Raw genomic sequence first — 17,515 nt, 5'->3', positions numbered from 1 at the left:
ACAGATGTCCCCCCTGGGCACAATTAAATCTATCTCTGTGTTGACTGTTGAAAGTCGTCAGAGTTGACCAGCTGAAAATGAGAACAGAGAGGAAACAAACACTGACACAAACTCTCAAGGACAATCATTTAGGAAAGGGAAACAACTGTTGTATCTTGCCAAACATACCAGTCACTTATTTTTCAATTCTTTAATGTAACATTTCCACCTCATGTTACACTATACTGTAATTTAAAAGGCTACACAACAGTTCAGAGGGAACTGTTTCGCTTTTTTCTGTACAAAATGTATTTTACAGCTGAAGAAACTTATAAATAAAGATTGAGATTATATATTAAAAACTTGTGACAAAATATTACATTTTGCCATGTTTTGAATGTCAATAAATTGTCAGCACAGTTCTACCAAAGATACATTTCAGATGATTTCTACTTTTACTTGATACCATGATAATCTGTAATTTCACATATATAGTAGTTTTTAACGCAGTTCTTACTTGTAATAGAGTAATATTACATTATTGTATTGGTATTTAGTTAAAGGATCTGGGTTTTACCTCCACCACTGTGTAATAAAAACAGTAATCACTGGATATTGTTGGAATGACAAAACGATTGTGAGTACAGTAACACATGGCTGTTTCACAGCACTACATGCTGCACTTGAATGCTATTTGTCTCCACAAAATCAGATAAGTTAGTTCAAGATCAACCTTTCGCTGACAGTTCTGAGAAATAGTGCATTCCTTTTGAGCTTGTCAAGCACCAGCATGAAGGGTCCCAGCGGCTGTCCTCACGCTGGGCTCTGCTCGAACCCGCATAGCACACATTCCTCACTGACTCACCAAACTAGTGTGTGTGTTTTCATCTCTATACCTCTTTTAGTCTAGACTTTACTCTCTCACACAGCATGGGCCTATGTGTGTTGTCTGTCATTTTACCAAGGTAGTGACTCAGAATCCATTATATAACATGGTTCCAGTCACTACTTTAACTGCCAGTCAAAACACACATTTCATACTGCTGTCAACCGTTAACAGGAAGTGACACTTTTCAAGAGCTAAGGTTCATACCAAATCACATGTTTTGTTCCAGGTTCTGTACATCTTTAAATACAGCAAAAAACAACTGTTTCACTGTAGAGCACACAAGCGAGCATGATGTTAAAACAATTGTTTTCTTACTACACACACAGAGACACACACACTCCCACAGACACACACCAGGACCAGCATCATTTCCTGCCACAAACTGAAAACAGGTTTCACCTGCTAACGTCATAAGACCTTGCCTTTCTGAAACTTATGCAATATCAAGCCTCACCCTAGATCTTGTCTCCAGGCTTCACATAAACACACACTCACAAAAACTGTTATGCAAACACTTTTCTTGTAAATCAATGTTATGGGGCAGGCTTTTTTTATGCCAGGCAATTGTTTTCTTGGAAGTGTATATTCTACCACATCAGTGACCCGGCATACTGTGGCTATTTTCTTACCACTGTAAAAAAATAGGAATTCCAGGTTCTTCTGTATTATAAATGTGCGTTTTTGTTTGGAGAAGCATTTTGTTTTGTGTGTTAACAATGTGTATGTGTGTATCAGAGCAATTTGACCCGGTTAGCATCACAAAAAAGGTGTTGGCAATTGTATTGCATTGATGATAGATTGAAGACAACCCAGAGAAGACTTATGTCCCAGGATTGTAATTAAAAATGTCTTGCTTGTTTAGGATGTTGACCACATTTGACTTCCCTTCTTTCAACAAATGAGTTTCCTTACACAGCTTTAAAAGCTTCATAACATAATCCACAAGACCAGACAGAAAGATCTGGACTTGTCATGAAAAGCTAAGAAATAATGATCCTCCTAGAGGACTCCCATTTAGCTTTTTGCGTATTACTCTTTTAAAAGGGAACCGTTGCTATTTCCTGTTATTCTTCCTGCATGTGTTTGCCATATAATGACAAACACTACAATACAATATCCAAAATCTAAGAGGATATAACTTTCGTATTGTGATATTGAGATAATATCAATACATTTCCCAGCTCTACTTGACACTTCATGACTCATATTAAATTGGCCCCTATCTACTAAAATAATGACACCAGCATGGACCATTTATTAGGCTATAAAGCAATTGAATGTTACAAATACCACAAGACATCACTTTATTAATCTGTGGGCTGTATTTACACATCATTTGCCATATCAAAGCCACCACTGCTGATATATTATCTTGCATGCCGGAGCTGCAATTTAAATGTTTGATGTAATATAAATTTCACTTCAACAGCAATTTCTGAAGGGAACGGTCCTTTTTTCTCCTTGAACGCTAACAAAGTGTGTTTTTCTCCATTTCGATTTGCAAAGCGGATCTGGAATGTGACATATGAACATGATCTTGTGTTTTTACCATCTATGTGGAAAACACACACCCATACACACACACACTACCTTCCCATTACATCTTTACACCTTCATACTGTTTCACACACTTTACAAGAGAGCCTTTCAAATGTGAGGAGTGAGTAACAGTAGACAGTTTGTGTGTGTGTACTTGTGTGTGTGTCAATCGTGGTGTAGTGGGAAATACAAAGAGTATGTGAGAGGGAGTAACAGAGCTGAGAGGTTTGACAGAAGACTTTCAGCCTCTCTCTGTATTTCTTCTTATGTTGCCCCATTTAAGTGAATTATTTGTTTTGACGTCCTAATCGTTTTTTGTCATTATAACCATTTGTAAAAAACATACATATGCAATATACAATTTTTGTTATTTTTATATTTGGGTTTAATATTCTTTTCTGATCTCTTCCAACATGCTGTAAACATTATAAAGTATATCAAAGAGAAAGGGCTAATTTCTTCAGATCAATTTAGTGCCAATATTTCTCTGAATTAACGTTCCTGCTCAACATTTAGCCATTTATTACTTTCTTGCCATACTGCCACATATTTTCTTAATCATTTCATTGGTTTTCCCAACATAAGCCCTTTTCACTATCCTCAAACAGCTCAGCATCTGAGGTCAATCAACTGCACCACCTCAGTATAAACTCAACAGGACTTTCTCTAGTCATAAATGTGACATAGGAGTCAATGTCATGGTCGACACCAGATGACGCTCTCTAAAAATAGTTCTTTAAGTTATCAAATCCCATCTTGCTCAAGGTAAAAAATAAAATGTCAGAGCTAAGGAACTTAAAAATATATCAGCTCAGTTAAAAATGAATCCACAGTTGCACTACTGAACAACTTAAAAGGCTCTTAAGAATTAACGGTTTAGTTTTAAGGCAAAATGGAGCTCAGTCAACAGAATTTGAAAAGAAAAAAGAATTACAGAGACAAATCCAAATGGCCAAACAACCACTAGTCTGTGTCGACCAGCTGTAGAGCATGTGTGAGCTCGGAAAAAGAAACACTTAGGGGCCCAAATGGACAAAAATGCAAACTCTCTGTCAGTTTGTGCGTATGTGAAACTCCCTCATTCTGATCTCTCCCTCTTTGTGTGTGTGTGCAGTGTAGCCAAGAACATACTTTGCCTTTTAAAGAAACATTAAGAGATAGAAAAAAGGTAGGGCCAATACGAGTGGATAAGGGTTAGAGACACAGTGTTATCAGTCTGGCACAACATCAAACAGGTCGACTGCGTGATGACGTGGAGGGGGATGATCCTATTCAAGTAGTAAGAAAGTCTTCATACCACTGTTGATGAAAGACTCTAACAAAAATCCTGACGTCACATTGAAATACTTTGCTACATTTTACAACCTAACTCAAGTTATTTACAACATTTGCCATATCATCACCAACACATATATTAGTAGATGTAGATCTATACTACAGGAACCCATATCCATGATGCAGAAAATCTACTGTTTTATTTAATATCCAAGGATGTTCTTGCTCTCACTGAACTACTGTTGTCTTATCTTACTTGTGGCTCCTGGATGGTTTCCAAAAGCCTTATCTGGGCTCTGAGAGGTACTGTGGGCCAGACTCTTCCACCTGCAAGCCATCTGTATGACTCGATCTTTGCTATCTTAAAGATACACCTCTCTAAAACCAGAGGAACAGTGCAAACCTTAAACAAGAGCAATATGTTCTCCTTTGGCCCTGCAGCAGCAAGCGTTCTCTTCTGACAGTCTTAAAGGATTATAACAAAGGTGAAATACCCTGAAACCAGAAAAGCAAACTACCTGGTTTCTGATGATCAATCAGTTAAATCCAATGAAGCCTTATTGGCAGAGGTGGGGACTCGAGTCACATGACTTGACTCGAGTCAGACTCGAGTCGCATATTTTTGGACTTGAGACTTGCTTGACTAACATTGATAAAAGACTTGACTTGACTTTGACTTGGTATTCATGACTTGAGACTTGACTTAAGCTTGAGACAGATGACTTGAAAGGACTAGACTTTTTTTAATTAAATATTTGCGTTTGTTTTTGTATTGAGATATTACATTTAGTTTTTTCGAAACGTGATTGGGTGATTATAGCGCCGTAGGTCAAGACTTGAGACTTGCTCATGACTTACACATGTAGGACTTATTTTGATGTCAAAACATGTTGCCAAAGCATACACATGAACAAAGATGAGTTCATTACATTAAATCAATTCATAAAAGCTAAGCTTAAAGGATATTCACTACTTTAAAAAACAAATTACTGAAATAAAGTTAGAAATACTTGGACTGAACATCATTCAGTGTATTTAAGCATGTTCAAATAAGGAAGAAACAAAGCATAAATACATTTCCTTATGACAGTCATAATCTCCTGGCAGCACCTCAAGAGACATTGTTACGAGAGTTTGAGTAAACTTTCCTCAAGGATAAAAAAGACAGGACATTCTGGGGGATTTCTTATTTAAATTGCTTTGTTTTTACATGTGTTTCTTCCGTTAAATGTATCTCTAATTATTACCAGTAAACTCAGATATGCTCGTTTATTAAATGAGGGAAAGCTTTTGAAAAATAATGTTTATAATTGTTTATTATAGGATCAAACTCTGACAACTGTTACTGCATCTTTAAAATAGTATTATGCAAAGGAAACTCAATATTACACCATCCCTCCCGTGTGCGTATTATCCAGAAAACTACTGTTTTACTGGAAGCTGTTAGATAACATTTCAATATGTTAATCTCTGCTCTCTTCTCAACTCCTCACAGTAAACACAGCTCTTATCCCTGGGGGCTTTTTAAGATGCATATAGTTTGATTTCAGGCATTAATGAGGCAACTTCATAATAAATTAATTCTGAAACTAAACAAGCTCCCACTTTAATGTGACAATCATGGCACAGTTCATGTATAATGTTGGTTTAAGGCGAGGTTATCATCTCATTTAAAGGCAGTTTATAAACTGTAAGCTGTTTTTCCCGAGCCCAAGCTCATTGTAGTTGAGAACATTTTGTTTCATTTGTTTCATTTTCCTACTGTGGCTTCCAGTCTATCCCTCCCCCCCCTCATTCTTCTGCAACCTGGCCCCATTTCCTTGTGAGAAGGAAGAGCGCTGGGGCTCTGGAAAAATGGGAAGGGAAATGGAGGAGGGGGAAACGACCGGAGTTTTGAGAAATAGTAGAACTTCAGAGAATGTGTGTAGCGTCTCAGTGGGAGGTGACACACATGCTCGGGGGGGAAACAAAGTAAATAGTTGATAAAAAGGAAACAAAAAGTTAGAAACAGACTATCTATTATACTATTTCATATGATATCCCAACAGTATTGCTTAAGACTGAAGAGTTTGTGATAAGAGAGATGAAAGGTTGGGGTTTTGAAAACTCTCCCAATAGACTGCAGGTCAATGATTTCCTGTAACTGGAGAATGTGTTTCCTGGCACAACACAGATAAACACAGTGTACAACTAGTATTGGATAAAAGCGTCTAAGAAGTGAAATTTAATATTATCCTCTTTTGTTTCTGGTCTGAAAACCAGCCAACGTGTACATTTCCATTAAGCCGTAATAAATAGTACTTCTTCCTTGTACTTTGTAGATTTTATGAAATCGTATTTGCCTAGTAAAATGGCCTTAGACAAAAATAAATGTCTGACTTTGTATTCAACTGTAATCTATTTTGTGTACACCATATTTTCTTTTGGACTAGATTCGTTTACACTGAAATCTGACCGTATCCTTACAGCTTTGGCCAAACAACAACATGATTAAATAGTCCCAAAAATAACACGCTGAGTTGAGTTCTTGTAGCTGGACGTGTTGCCCAGTGGACAGGAGGACACCTGGATGGCAGCCACAGAGCCCGTCTGCTCCGTCTGTGGTACAGAATCAAGGGTCAGCACAGCGGGAAACACCTCCACACTGAGTGAGTCGTAATGTAGCAACGCATGTAGATATCTCCTGACAACACACTGTGGTGACCTTGAACTAAGAGAGAACCTGCTGAACACACACAAACAAGCACACACACTCAGAGGGGAGGGTCACCAACGTGCTGATAAAGCTTTAATGGTGCCAACATGCTGATGTTTTTGAAGGATAGCTCAGTATTTGAAACAGTATGAAAGCCAGACTGATGGAATGTTAATTTAGTTTTTTGAATGAATGCACTATTTATACAGCTGCATTAACTCTGTTTAAGTTGTAAGATTGAAGAGCAACACCTATCAAAAGTTAGGAAAACACTTCCAAGCTTGTATTTAAAACAATATCAACCTCAAAGCGTACAGAATGATGTACTACATTACATTTAGAAGACACATAAATGTACTCACCTTAGCTGTATGTATGCTGTCTCACTCAACAATCCCTAAAATAACTGTTTAACCACAATGACATGCAAATAACCTTGCTAAAGCTAGCTAAATTAGAACACAAATACTAGAACATAAAATAGTACATGTTGTACAAATACATCTTAAATGATTTAACTGTATAGTGTTGCAGTTGTTGCAAAACTCCCTCTTGCAACATGACCAAGATAATGTCCTCTTGCACAAGAAGTTGAATCTCATTAACCGTTTTCTCTTTTTGTTTCTTACTCTCTTTTGTGGTTTGCTCTCACTCTGACTTTACAGGTAAAGTAAGGAACTAAAGGAAGCTTTGCCAAATATCTGCTGCATTCACGTGACTTGCCACTTAAAACAGAGTTAAGACAGAGTTTTCACTTTCTGCAGCATTTTTAGGAGCGTCCACAATGTTAAATAATGTGGATGTATTTGTCTTGGGATCTTACAAATTCCACTGTTGAATTAGATCTGTTTTGTGCCACAATCCTTTACTGTGAGTGGGAAGGGTTGTGGCATAAAGCTGATATGCCTGTTTGTTCCTGAGGGGGGAAAAACTTCACACTGAGAAATTTGTTTGGGATGTAGATGAGAAATGTATAACTCTGTGGAGAAAACCCCCTTGCTTTTGGAATAGACACACACTTGTGCACATACACACAAACACACTGCCCAGATTTCCCTCGGTTACTACTCCACCACTTCAGCCTCAAGCAAAAAAACAACTCACTGAAAATCACAAGCGTTAATTCTAACAGCATCCTAAATTGCTTTTGCAGCTGCCATGGTAAGAATTCAGCACTTCATTTGAGTTATTGCCATATCTTTTTGAACATCTGTCTTTTGACAGAGTTTGGCCCACAGCAGAAATTCCTCCAAAACCACTGATAGGGGAAGCAGGACAGTCATTTCCTCATTACTGACAGGCTATGTGAGCATTAAATACAACATTTAATATTCTGAAATCAATAGGGTTGTTACACTCACATTACATTTGAACATTCTGTGAAAGTTATGCCTGCCAAGGCCTTGCAACACTATACTCTCTCTCACAAATGCAAATCATTAGAAAAAGTACAACATTTCAACTCCAAACTTTGTGTCAGAGGTATAAGGCCTACCGCGGTTCACGTGTGATTAATTTTTTTGAGTGATTGCTTTTGAGTTATTAGCTTCATCATGCCTGGTCCCGCCTCGAGATGAAGCCCTGCAGAAACAAGACAAACCAGTCCAGAGTCATGCTGCTGGGTGACACGCACTATGCCTTTGTGTTGTGTGCATCTTCAACCCCTTCAGTTCACAGTCAGACAAACTCCTCAGAACAGCCGTCCCTTAGTGTGGAAAAGTTTCAAACCAAACATGAAGGTGACCTCATTGGTCAAGTTTATGCATCTGTATGTATTGTTTGTTTAAATAATTCTGCAATCTGTTATTCATTTAGAACTTATTGTTGATAACAAACCAGTTATTTCTTAGTGAATTCAATCAGGTAAAGTTAAGAAATCATCTTAAGCGCCATTGATTTACCCTATTAATTATGTAAAGCGCTTTGAGTCATTGAAAAAGCGCTATAATAAATGTAAGGAATTATTATTATTATTATTAATCACGCAGGTTTTATAAACCCACATTCCTCACATAACATGTGAATTTCAAAACAATAACACAGTTATTCAACATATATGTATAACATAAACTGATAGAGATAAATGTGCAAATGAGGAGGGAAGAGACCAGGAAATAGAGTTGGTAAAATGTTTAATTTGAGGAAATGAGGGTTACTACAATTCTTTAGAAAGGAAAACCCCAGAAGATGACTGTCCAATGAGTGTTTCATGTCTTCTTGGTTGCCTCTTAACGCTGACACATACACAACAAATTCAGAGAAGTCATCATTTATTTTGACCAACTGGATTACTGGTAATGTCTCTCATAATTTACCGTGCGTATGGACTGATGTGTACATAGAGACCAGGTATTATTACAACATGTGGGGATTTCTGACCATCAGCATACCGCTACAGAGAACAATGCGTTACTTCATTTTATCAAAAACTAAATGCATATATTTGTCCTGGTTTGTCTATAATCCATTTGTAATGTGGCTGCAACACCTCCCCTGTAAAACACACAGTTTACACTGAAGCCTAAACCGAAATCCTGACCTCCCACTCCCAGAGTTATTTGTTCCTTGGATTAAGAACTACTTCTGTCTAGTCAAATGACCCTCAGAGTTACGCATGTCTTTGCACGTTCGCAATGCATTGTGCTGTAGTGTGAGTCCGGTGAAAGACTTCCAAAGTCCAGAGGCCCAATCAAATGATCCAACAGAGAAACACGCTTATCTGTTACATGACATATAAGATACAAATGGAGACACTTTGTACCTGCCTTCCTAATATGCTGTATGTATTTGGAAAGGCAGGTACTTTCCCCGGCTGTAATGTCAACACGGGCACCTGACCACTGACTCACTTTCTCTCCTGACTCCTCGTGCTCCCATCTCTCCTCTTACTCCAACTTGTTCTCTCATCCTGATGAATCGACTGTAGGTTCACAGGCCTGAGCAGCTTGTTCACATCACATATCTGTGGCGGCAAACCTGCTACACGGTTGTTGCTAAGTAACTGTTGAACCCGTGCCTGCTAGTGTGTGCAATGTTTGGCATGTCACCATAGCGATGTTACGGAGGGCTGGGTTAAATATTTGCAAATAATCCCTTATTAGAGGCACGGGCTGGTGAAACTGTGTCTGTAGAGGGGCTTTATGAGGAACTAGGGCTGAAGGGATAAAGAAAATGAAACAAAAATAAAAGTGATAGAATCTAAAGAGGAACTATTTATTCAAATTTAAATTGGTAAAACTAATATTTAATGTCTTTGTCATCAGTATCAATTTTGTTTCAGTATATTGGAAACATCAGCAGCCCTCAGCAGTCATTTTTGCATCTTAACCTCACCTGGCCGTCACCATGTGCCACATGATGATGACTTGGCAGTTTTTTTAACCATCCAATGAGTCAGATCCAAAAAGTCCCTCAATCCTTTCAGGGATGAATAGCATGAGTTGTCTTTAGAAAGGAATCCTTAAGGGATAAAAATATACTCTTTATTAAATGAAACCCCGCTTCAGTGTTGCAAGTATAAACGTTTTATAGTCATGATGGCAGATGCAGTTCAGAAGGAATTATTAAGTTGATTTTTTGCACCACAACACAGTTGAACACTGCCATAATAATCGATAATATTATGAATTTAAACGTTTTCTGACGTTGCTTTCAACCAAATACCTAGTATTCTGATTGAGTAACATGTAAACGCAGATGCTACATGCTTGATAAGGGTAAACACAGGCCTAGTTAATGATCCATCTGTAAAGCTTAGTGACATTATACAGTCACAGTACACGCCATGACGGCACACTATAGGGATGTGGGGTTTATTTTGTATGAAGCTTGTTCTTCACGACACGATAACAATTTCCTTTATGTGCATGCCAGTTTGTAGCAAAGAGAGGGAACTTATGTTACAAAATCAAATTATGCATAGTGGCCGGATGCTTTTTGGGCTCTGAAAAAAGGGGCTTTTCCAGAGGACAAATGTCACCCCTTAACAATTACATGGTAAACACATATTACATAGTGTAATATATGTTTTCATAATAAGAAATATATGTTTAAGATTGATAAAACTGATCCCCTTAACCATTTTCCAGGTTCTCCAAGATCTTACTTTATATTTGTTTATGGATTAGTGAGATCTTTGCATCCTATTGCATCGATTTCTTTACTACACATATTCGCAAAGTTTACACATACTTACTCACTGTTTTTATTAGATCTCTGATGCAGTGTTGTGCGATCAGGTCCAAACATGTTAGAAAACTACATGTACTCTGGCATGTCACCTAAGAAAAACCCCAGTGGAAAACCTGGCATTTAGCACTCGCTCACTTAGTCAACAAAGGGGAAAAAAAGGGAAAAAAATATACACAACAACCTGGAATCCACCGTCAGCAGGAATGCTTCTTTAAGCTTGTGTTTGTGTGAGCATGTGTGTGTGTGCCCCTCCCTGTTAGAGTGACTTTCCATGCAACTGAGGCAAGAGACAGAATAGAAACAAGTATAGTGAGGTAACCACAACACACACACACACACACACACACACACACACACACACACACACACACACACACACACACACACACACACACACACACACACAGAAACGCATATTCCCGACATGCATGTCACTGCAGCCATTTTCTTACCTTACCGCCCATACCAATTTATCTGTCTTCCGGATGAGAAAGTTTCTAAAAAGGTACAAGAAAATTAAAAGGAGAGGGAGAATTTTTCCACACCCTTTATACAGCCCTAAAATATACTTTCCAAAGTATGTAATGCTGTCAGATTTATAGTTGGGTAAGTTATTTTTATCTCGATGCATTTATTAATAGCTGAACATGAGAGGCCTGTTTGGCTTCTGTCGGCGTGTCTGTCCATCTGTAACAGGGCTGTGAGTTGGGATACACGGGGGGGCAATGCTCACTGGAAGATTCTGACATGAAAATCTTAATAATCGAGTATCCATACGAAAGCATATAAATAATGAATGCTACATTTGTTCATTAAAATAAAACCCAACAACAAACAAATGGTATTTAAATGTATGAAAACTAAAGGCTCTGATGTAACTACACTGAACAAGAAGTGAGAACAGTATGGGGAGAACAGAGATGTATTCTGGCGGGAAATTGTATTGAAATTAGGGTTGTCTCATACTTATTTATTTAAGTGATAAGATAGTATATCAACAATATTTTAATTGGGTGTTTTACTTCATTTTCATATTGCTTCCCGTGTGTATTTTCCTTTTGAGATACTTTTTTCTTCTAGTAGAGCTGTGTGATCTTTTCAAACAGACTCATTGTTTAACAAAAGCATGACTCCTAAATTGAGTATATGTGTAGACTGGATACAATAAAAAAATATTCTGCTGATTTTCTACAGGCATTTGATCATTGCAATGTGTGTTTTTTGCAAATTATCAAATGTTTGAATCACACAATCTAAGATGACCTGCTAGATCTGCCTAAATCTCCTACCTCTCCTGACTCAAGTATTTAAATACTTTTCAAAATAATGTGAGTAAAACAATTTGCAGCCAAAACTTTGTTGTCATGGCTCTAACAACATACCTTGTAAGCAAAATGATTGATTGCTTAGAAATAGATGTTAAATATGGTCTTGTATCATGGGCCTGGATTACATTTAGGGCACGCTAAGCAAAAATCAACAACTACATTTCCACAAGATAAAGACCATTTGGTATACCTTCAAATAATGTTATACTAGTTATGTGTCTTCTAAATTTCATAATCTGTTTGGTGTTTTTTCTGGTGGCACCCTTTTTTGCTTAGCCATCAATTTTACACTGATTTTCAATACTTGCACAATAATTATTAGAACGTATGAACCCGTCATTGCCAGGACTGAATATGACTCATGTGAGTGGGTGAATCAAGCAGCAGTTAAGAAAAATATGTAGTCTAGCGATTAGCAGAAACGACTTGTAGAAAGAAAACGGAAGGTGATAACATTGCTTACTCAGATCATTTAAGTGTGTATAAGTCATTTATTGGAGTTTCACCAGGTCAGCAGACTCTTTCTTGCTTATCTCTCTGCTTTCCCCCATTTCCCACATATCTCACAGCTAAGTCTAAGTAATCTCTTCTGTATTCATCTGATTTCATGAATGAAACACAAAGCAAAGCTTCTTTGGCCAAGAGTAAATAGCTCTGCTCAGATTATAAAGCTATTTCAAGCTTTATAATTGATTTAATGTGCTATAAACATATGTATAGGATACAATATCAGTTTAGATATGCAAGTCAAGTGGCTCTGTATGAATACAGCCTGTGTGATGTGTTTATCAAGGAAATGACCCTGAATGAGTGCATTAAATAGTACCTTACAAAATAGCACGCTTTTTACTGTAATATGGTTTGAGCTGCTCGCTTCTCTGAAGTCCTAGGAGAAGGAAAACAAAAAGACTGCCGCAACACTCACCATAGAAACTAGAAGAAGGGGGAAAAAAACACTGACAATAAACTTCTGGTAATAACATTTTCAGTTTTGTTTATGAAGTGACAAGTTGAAGAATGATTTCTGCTGTTAGTCCTAAATATTCTTCCTTATGAAGCTTTCATAAAATCAACTTTCAAAATGTGCGTGGTATGGTTAAAATGTACAAAGTATAGAATTTATGGTGGAAGAAATGCTAGAGGAACATGGTATTTCTGATGTAAGAACAGCAGATGAGTATTGGGGTTGATTCTGTATAGATTGCTTAGGCCTGGTGTTTATTTTTACTCAGGTCTATCTTGTTTTCAGCCCAAAGGTTTCTGTCTTCTGCTAATCAATACTCCTGTTGGTTGAGTTCTGATAACTGTTGGACTTGTTCACTGCTTTGGTGGAATATTGGATCCCCCAATCACAACCGAAACCAAAGTAAATAAGAGGAAATATAGGTGCATGATTTCCGTCAAACAATGATTCCGTCAGTTCAGTGATTCTCAGCTCTCTAGGAAATGAGAATGCTTAGAAAATGTACAGTACGTGATCGGGATCACAAGATTATCTACACTTCCTGAAAACCCACCATTAGTCATAGGAATGTATATACTGTAAATATATGCCTGTGTATGAGTGTTCAAGTGTTTGCTACAGAAAAGCCAGCTTAACTTAAATGTGAAATGACGGTGTAAAGGTTTAAACAACAGCCTTATCTGCCACTTCACAACTGGGTGCTTCAGATCCAGAACCATTTCACACAGCTGGAATAATGTATGACTCTGCAGGAAATCTCTAAATGAACATAGAGAATAGGAATAAACGTAGGAAAAACAAGTGTGTGCTATAGGCCTAGATGGAGAGCATGCATGAGAGCTATGTAAATAAGCCACTTTGCTTTCACATGACTACGAAACTGAAGCATTTCACACAGCTATAGCTAAAAATACAGTTTCTTTCTTTCTTTTTTTTGTGTTGTTGTTTGAGCACCCGCCCTCTGAGCTCACTGTGAAACTTGAGGCGGAGGTATGGTCATCCGGGAACATAGCAGTGGAAACTCCTCCTAGATCTGGGGGAGGGGTTTTTGAGGCACATAAAGCCTGAGCTGAAATCTAACTTGACTAACGTCTGGAAACAGGTACAAACAGTCAACCCTGGATCAAAGCTGAATCTTCTTCTTTTTGGCCAAAGGGATACAGCATGTCCGAAATGCTTGACATCTTCACGAAGGTGAGTCGAAGTTTAGGAATTTAGTTTTGGAAAAAAAAAAGCTTTATAAAGTGTGAGAGGGTCAGCTTAGTAACTCCTCTCCACAAGTGGTTGTTTATTCTTGGGCATTTTTATTCCTCGTGAATCACTGATTTGACAGTGAATTCCTTTTGAACCGAGTTTAGTCACAGAGGATTTCTTCAGTTTGAAGATTTAATGAGACAAAAGAGACAAGCTTGTTTGTTTCTTCAATTTCAAACTTCCACTCTCTGAATATTCATGAGAAATAGAAACAGTCAAAACTGCAATTATATACATTTCATTTGTATTTCGTAACTGCATGAAACTTGGCAGATGAAAGGTTTTTTTTTTGGTGACTTTACATTTTTGTTTTGTTGTCTTCTATCTTAAATACATTGTTTTGGCATTTGTGTCTTATTTCGTTCTTCAAGAAAAATGTTATATCCTTAATATTAACCTATTCTAGATCATGTTATCGTTTGTTGATAATGAAAAATACTCTAAATAGACGGTTTTGTAGGAAATAGGTTAACAATACAAATTCATAATACGATATATTTATTTAAAATTAGTAATAAAGGCGTGTATAGTAACTTTGTCAATCTTCTGTAACAGAACCTTATGAACCTGGCCCTGGATGAAGCGTTGCTTCCGAAACAATCTCAAATCAAAGCCCCGGGGCAGAGTCGGCTGCACCGGTCAGCCTCCTTCTTCTCTCCCCCCTCCCCTCCTCCCTCCTCGAGCCACAGCTTGAGCACTGAGCATGTTAACAATAATGAAAACGGCAGCCCTTTCTGGTCCTCCAACATCTGGAGCCAGGGCCCTGAATCCAATCCGAAACAGCCCCCCTTCAGGCCTGACCGCTCCATGAGCCTGACGGAGTCCAGCAGCAGCCTGCTGTCCTCCTTCAGAAAGCTGTCTAACCTGGACGCTTTTCCCTCTACTACCACTGTGGCTCCGCCACCCGGCTTTGCTCCCTCGTCTAACCTCCCACCCCAGATTCAACAATTGGTGGCCCCCAATCGTTACAAGACAGAGCTTTGCCGTGGCTTCCAGGAGACTGGCAGCTGCAAGTATGGCAGCAAGTGCCAGTTTGCCCATGGCGAGGCCGAGCTGCGTGGATTGTTCCGCCATCCCAAGTACAAGACAGAGCCCTGCAGAACCTTCTACAACTTCGGTTACTGCCCCTATGGCTCACGCTGCCACTTTCTCCATGAGGACAAAATCAGTGGAGGTCCGCTACCATCTTCCAAATACCAGAATCAGCAGCAACCAACTCCTGATGGTCAGAATTCACGCCACCAGTTGCGCCAAAGTGTCAGCTTCGGTGGCTTCCTGGGCTCTTCACGCAGCTCACCTCCTCCCTCATTCCTCTCATCCTTCAATGATCTTAACCTAGGCTTCAGCCGTGCTCCGTCTGTTTCCCCACCTCCCGCTGACCTCCTCTCCCCAGTGTTTGGTGACTCCCTGCAGCGGGAGCCAACAGCATTCCAGTTTGGCAACCATCAGACCCGTGCCAGCACCGGAGACATCCACAATATTCCTCCCATCATGGAGCCAAAGGCCTCACGCTGTGTGTGTGGCCATGGAAATAACTTTAACGACAACAACAACAGAGTCTTCAACAGCATTGAGGATGGGCACAAGCAGGACATGCCCTTTTCTGGTCCCGGAGGCAACGCAGGATTCATGAAGCCTGCTGGCCTCCAGCGTTTTTCCTCCGAGGACTCCCTGGAGGACAGCTACAGCAGCAGCAGTGGAGGCTCCAGTGGAACCGAGTCTCCAACATTAGACGCAGCCAGTAAGAGGCTCACTGTGTTTGAGCGTCTATCCCTGTCCGACTAAAGGGATGGAAAAGGGAAGGAGCTGAAGGCGACTGTTAACAACGCTTATTTATCTGAACTTTCTGCAGAGCCAGATCTGATCAGGACAAGTCCATTTTTTAAACAATAACACTTAAAGTTCTTAATTACATTAAAATGGAACTTGACTTGGGAAAACTACACATGATGAGATGATTTTAGTACCCAAATGTTATCAGAATATTTTTATACAAATATTATGTAGCTTATTCGACCTTTGTATGTGGTCTTCCATAAAAATGAACTCCTCTGCAGGTCTTGACAATGCCAGTAAATATTCTGGTTTGTACTTACCTTAAATCTGTAGTGATCAAAATGGCTTATCTTTAGTGAATCATTAATTCCTACGCCTTAAAGATTCTCCATGCCTCATAGGCTATTTACCCTTGGTGCCACAAACAGTATGTTTGATTCAGTAGCCTTAATCAGTGAGACCTGACATGTGTCATTGATGCCATTTTATCTGTGATATGCACTTTACAGCTAATCCTAAATGGGAGAAACTGTCAAGTCTCCCAGTAGCATTCAACCAAAGCTTCATACTTCATTGTGCTTGTGTGTGTGTGTGTGTGTGTGTGTGTGTGTGTGTGTGTGTGTGTGTGTGTGTGTGTGTGTGTGTGTGTGTGTGTGTGTGTGTGTGTGTGTGTGTGTGTGTGTGTGTGTGTGTGTGTGTGTGTGTGTGTGTGTGTGTGTGTGTGTGTGTGTGTGTGTGTGTGTGTGTGACCATGTCATTTTCCTGAGACCTGGGGTGCAAGCATGTATACAGTAAGTTGCAGAATGCTAAAAGATCAAAGTGTGCTAGCAGCAAAATGTATGTCAGTGAGTTTGGATTTTAATATCTGTATCCTGACAAACTTTACGAGATTTATTATGTAAAACATTCTGCTATCTTTTCTAGTTTGTAAATTGCACCCCATCATTAATTGTCCCGTTTATTTGACAACCTGGTTCAGGGACTTTAACACCACAGTATTCCTTTCGGTTATTGGTTGCCTTGTGTTGTTTAACTTAAACTAATATATTTATTATGATATTTATTTGTGTCTAAGGAAAACAAATGTATTTTGTACTTATTTATGGAGAAATATTTCAACGTCTGTGAAATACCAATGTGAGAAAAAGCAGTAAAAAAAAGAAAATCTTATATTTTTAATTGCCTGAAAGGGACAAAACTATTTCTGAATAAAGAAATGAATGTATGCTTGTTTTGACTCCAATGTGTTTTTCAAGAATTACATGCTTAAACATATAAACCGGTTACATACCTTAAGGATTATACAATAATATAATTTGCAGCTTCACATTAACAGTTTTGTACTTTTTTATGGTTTTTTTAAGGGTAGGATTAAGGCTAAAGTATGAGTTATCTTTTTTCTTAAATATGGGATGTTATCAATACTAACAACAATTGCATTGATGGTTGTACAGTCAACACTATTGGCCCTATTTTGTAAGCAGTAAATAGTGCAAGAAACATTTTAAATACATATTCAACTTATCAAGGAACTTATTTTACACCGCTTTTTAATAAATGGCTGAAAATGTAATTATTTTAACTGAAACTATTTTGCATGAAAGGTAAATAGTAAATATGAACAA

General features: G+C 38.4%; 1 protein-coding gene across 1 annotated transcript; it reads left to right on the top strand.

Annotated features, from left to right (window-relative positions):
• The first annotated feature begins 13,917 nt into the window (after nt 1-13,917).
• On the top strand, nt 13,918-17,116 carry zgc:162730 (uncharacterized protein LOC564559 homolog). The gene is made up of 2 exons (XM_034225639.1): nt 13,918-14,054; nt 14,670-17,116. Exons 1-2 carry the CDS (start codon nt 14,025-14,027, stop codon nt 15,897-15,899), a joined length of 1,260 nt encoding a protein of 419 aa, XP_034081530.1. The 5' UTR covers nt 13,918-14,024; the 3' UTR covers nt 15,900-17,116.
• The last annotated feature ends 399 nt before the right edge of the window (nt 17,117-17,515 follow it).

The sequence above is a fragment of the Gymnodraco acuticeps genome, unplaced genomic scaffold, assembly GCF_902827175.1.
Source record: "Gymnodraco acuticeps unplaced genomic scaffold, fGymAcu1.1, whole genome shotgun sequence".
NCBI classification, from domain to species: domain Eukaryota; kingdom Metazoa; phylum Chordata; class Actinopteri; order Perciformes; family Bathydraconidae; genus Gymnodraco; species Gymnodraco acuticeps.
Note: the sequence above shows the minus strand (reverse complement) of the source record. Positions and strands in the feature narration are given on the sequence as shown.

Bases quoted from the DNA above. Each gene is read 5' to 3' on its own strand.
- zgc:162730 (XM_034225639.1), top strand. From the start codon at position 14,025: ATGTCCGAAATGCTTGACATCTTCACGAAG. The intron at 14,055-14,669 runs GTGAGTCGAAGT...CTTCTGTAACAG, and splicing joins TGCTTGACATCTTCACGAAG to AACCTTATGAACCTGGCCCT.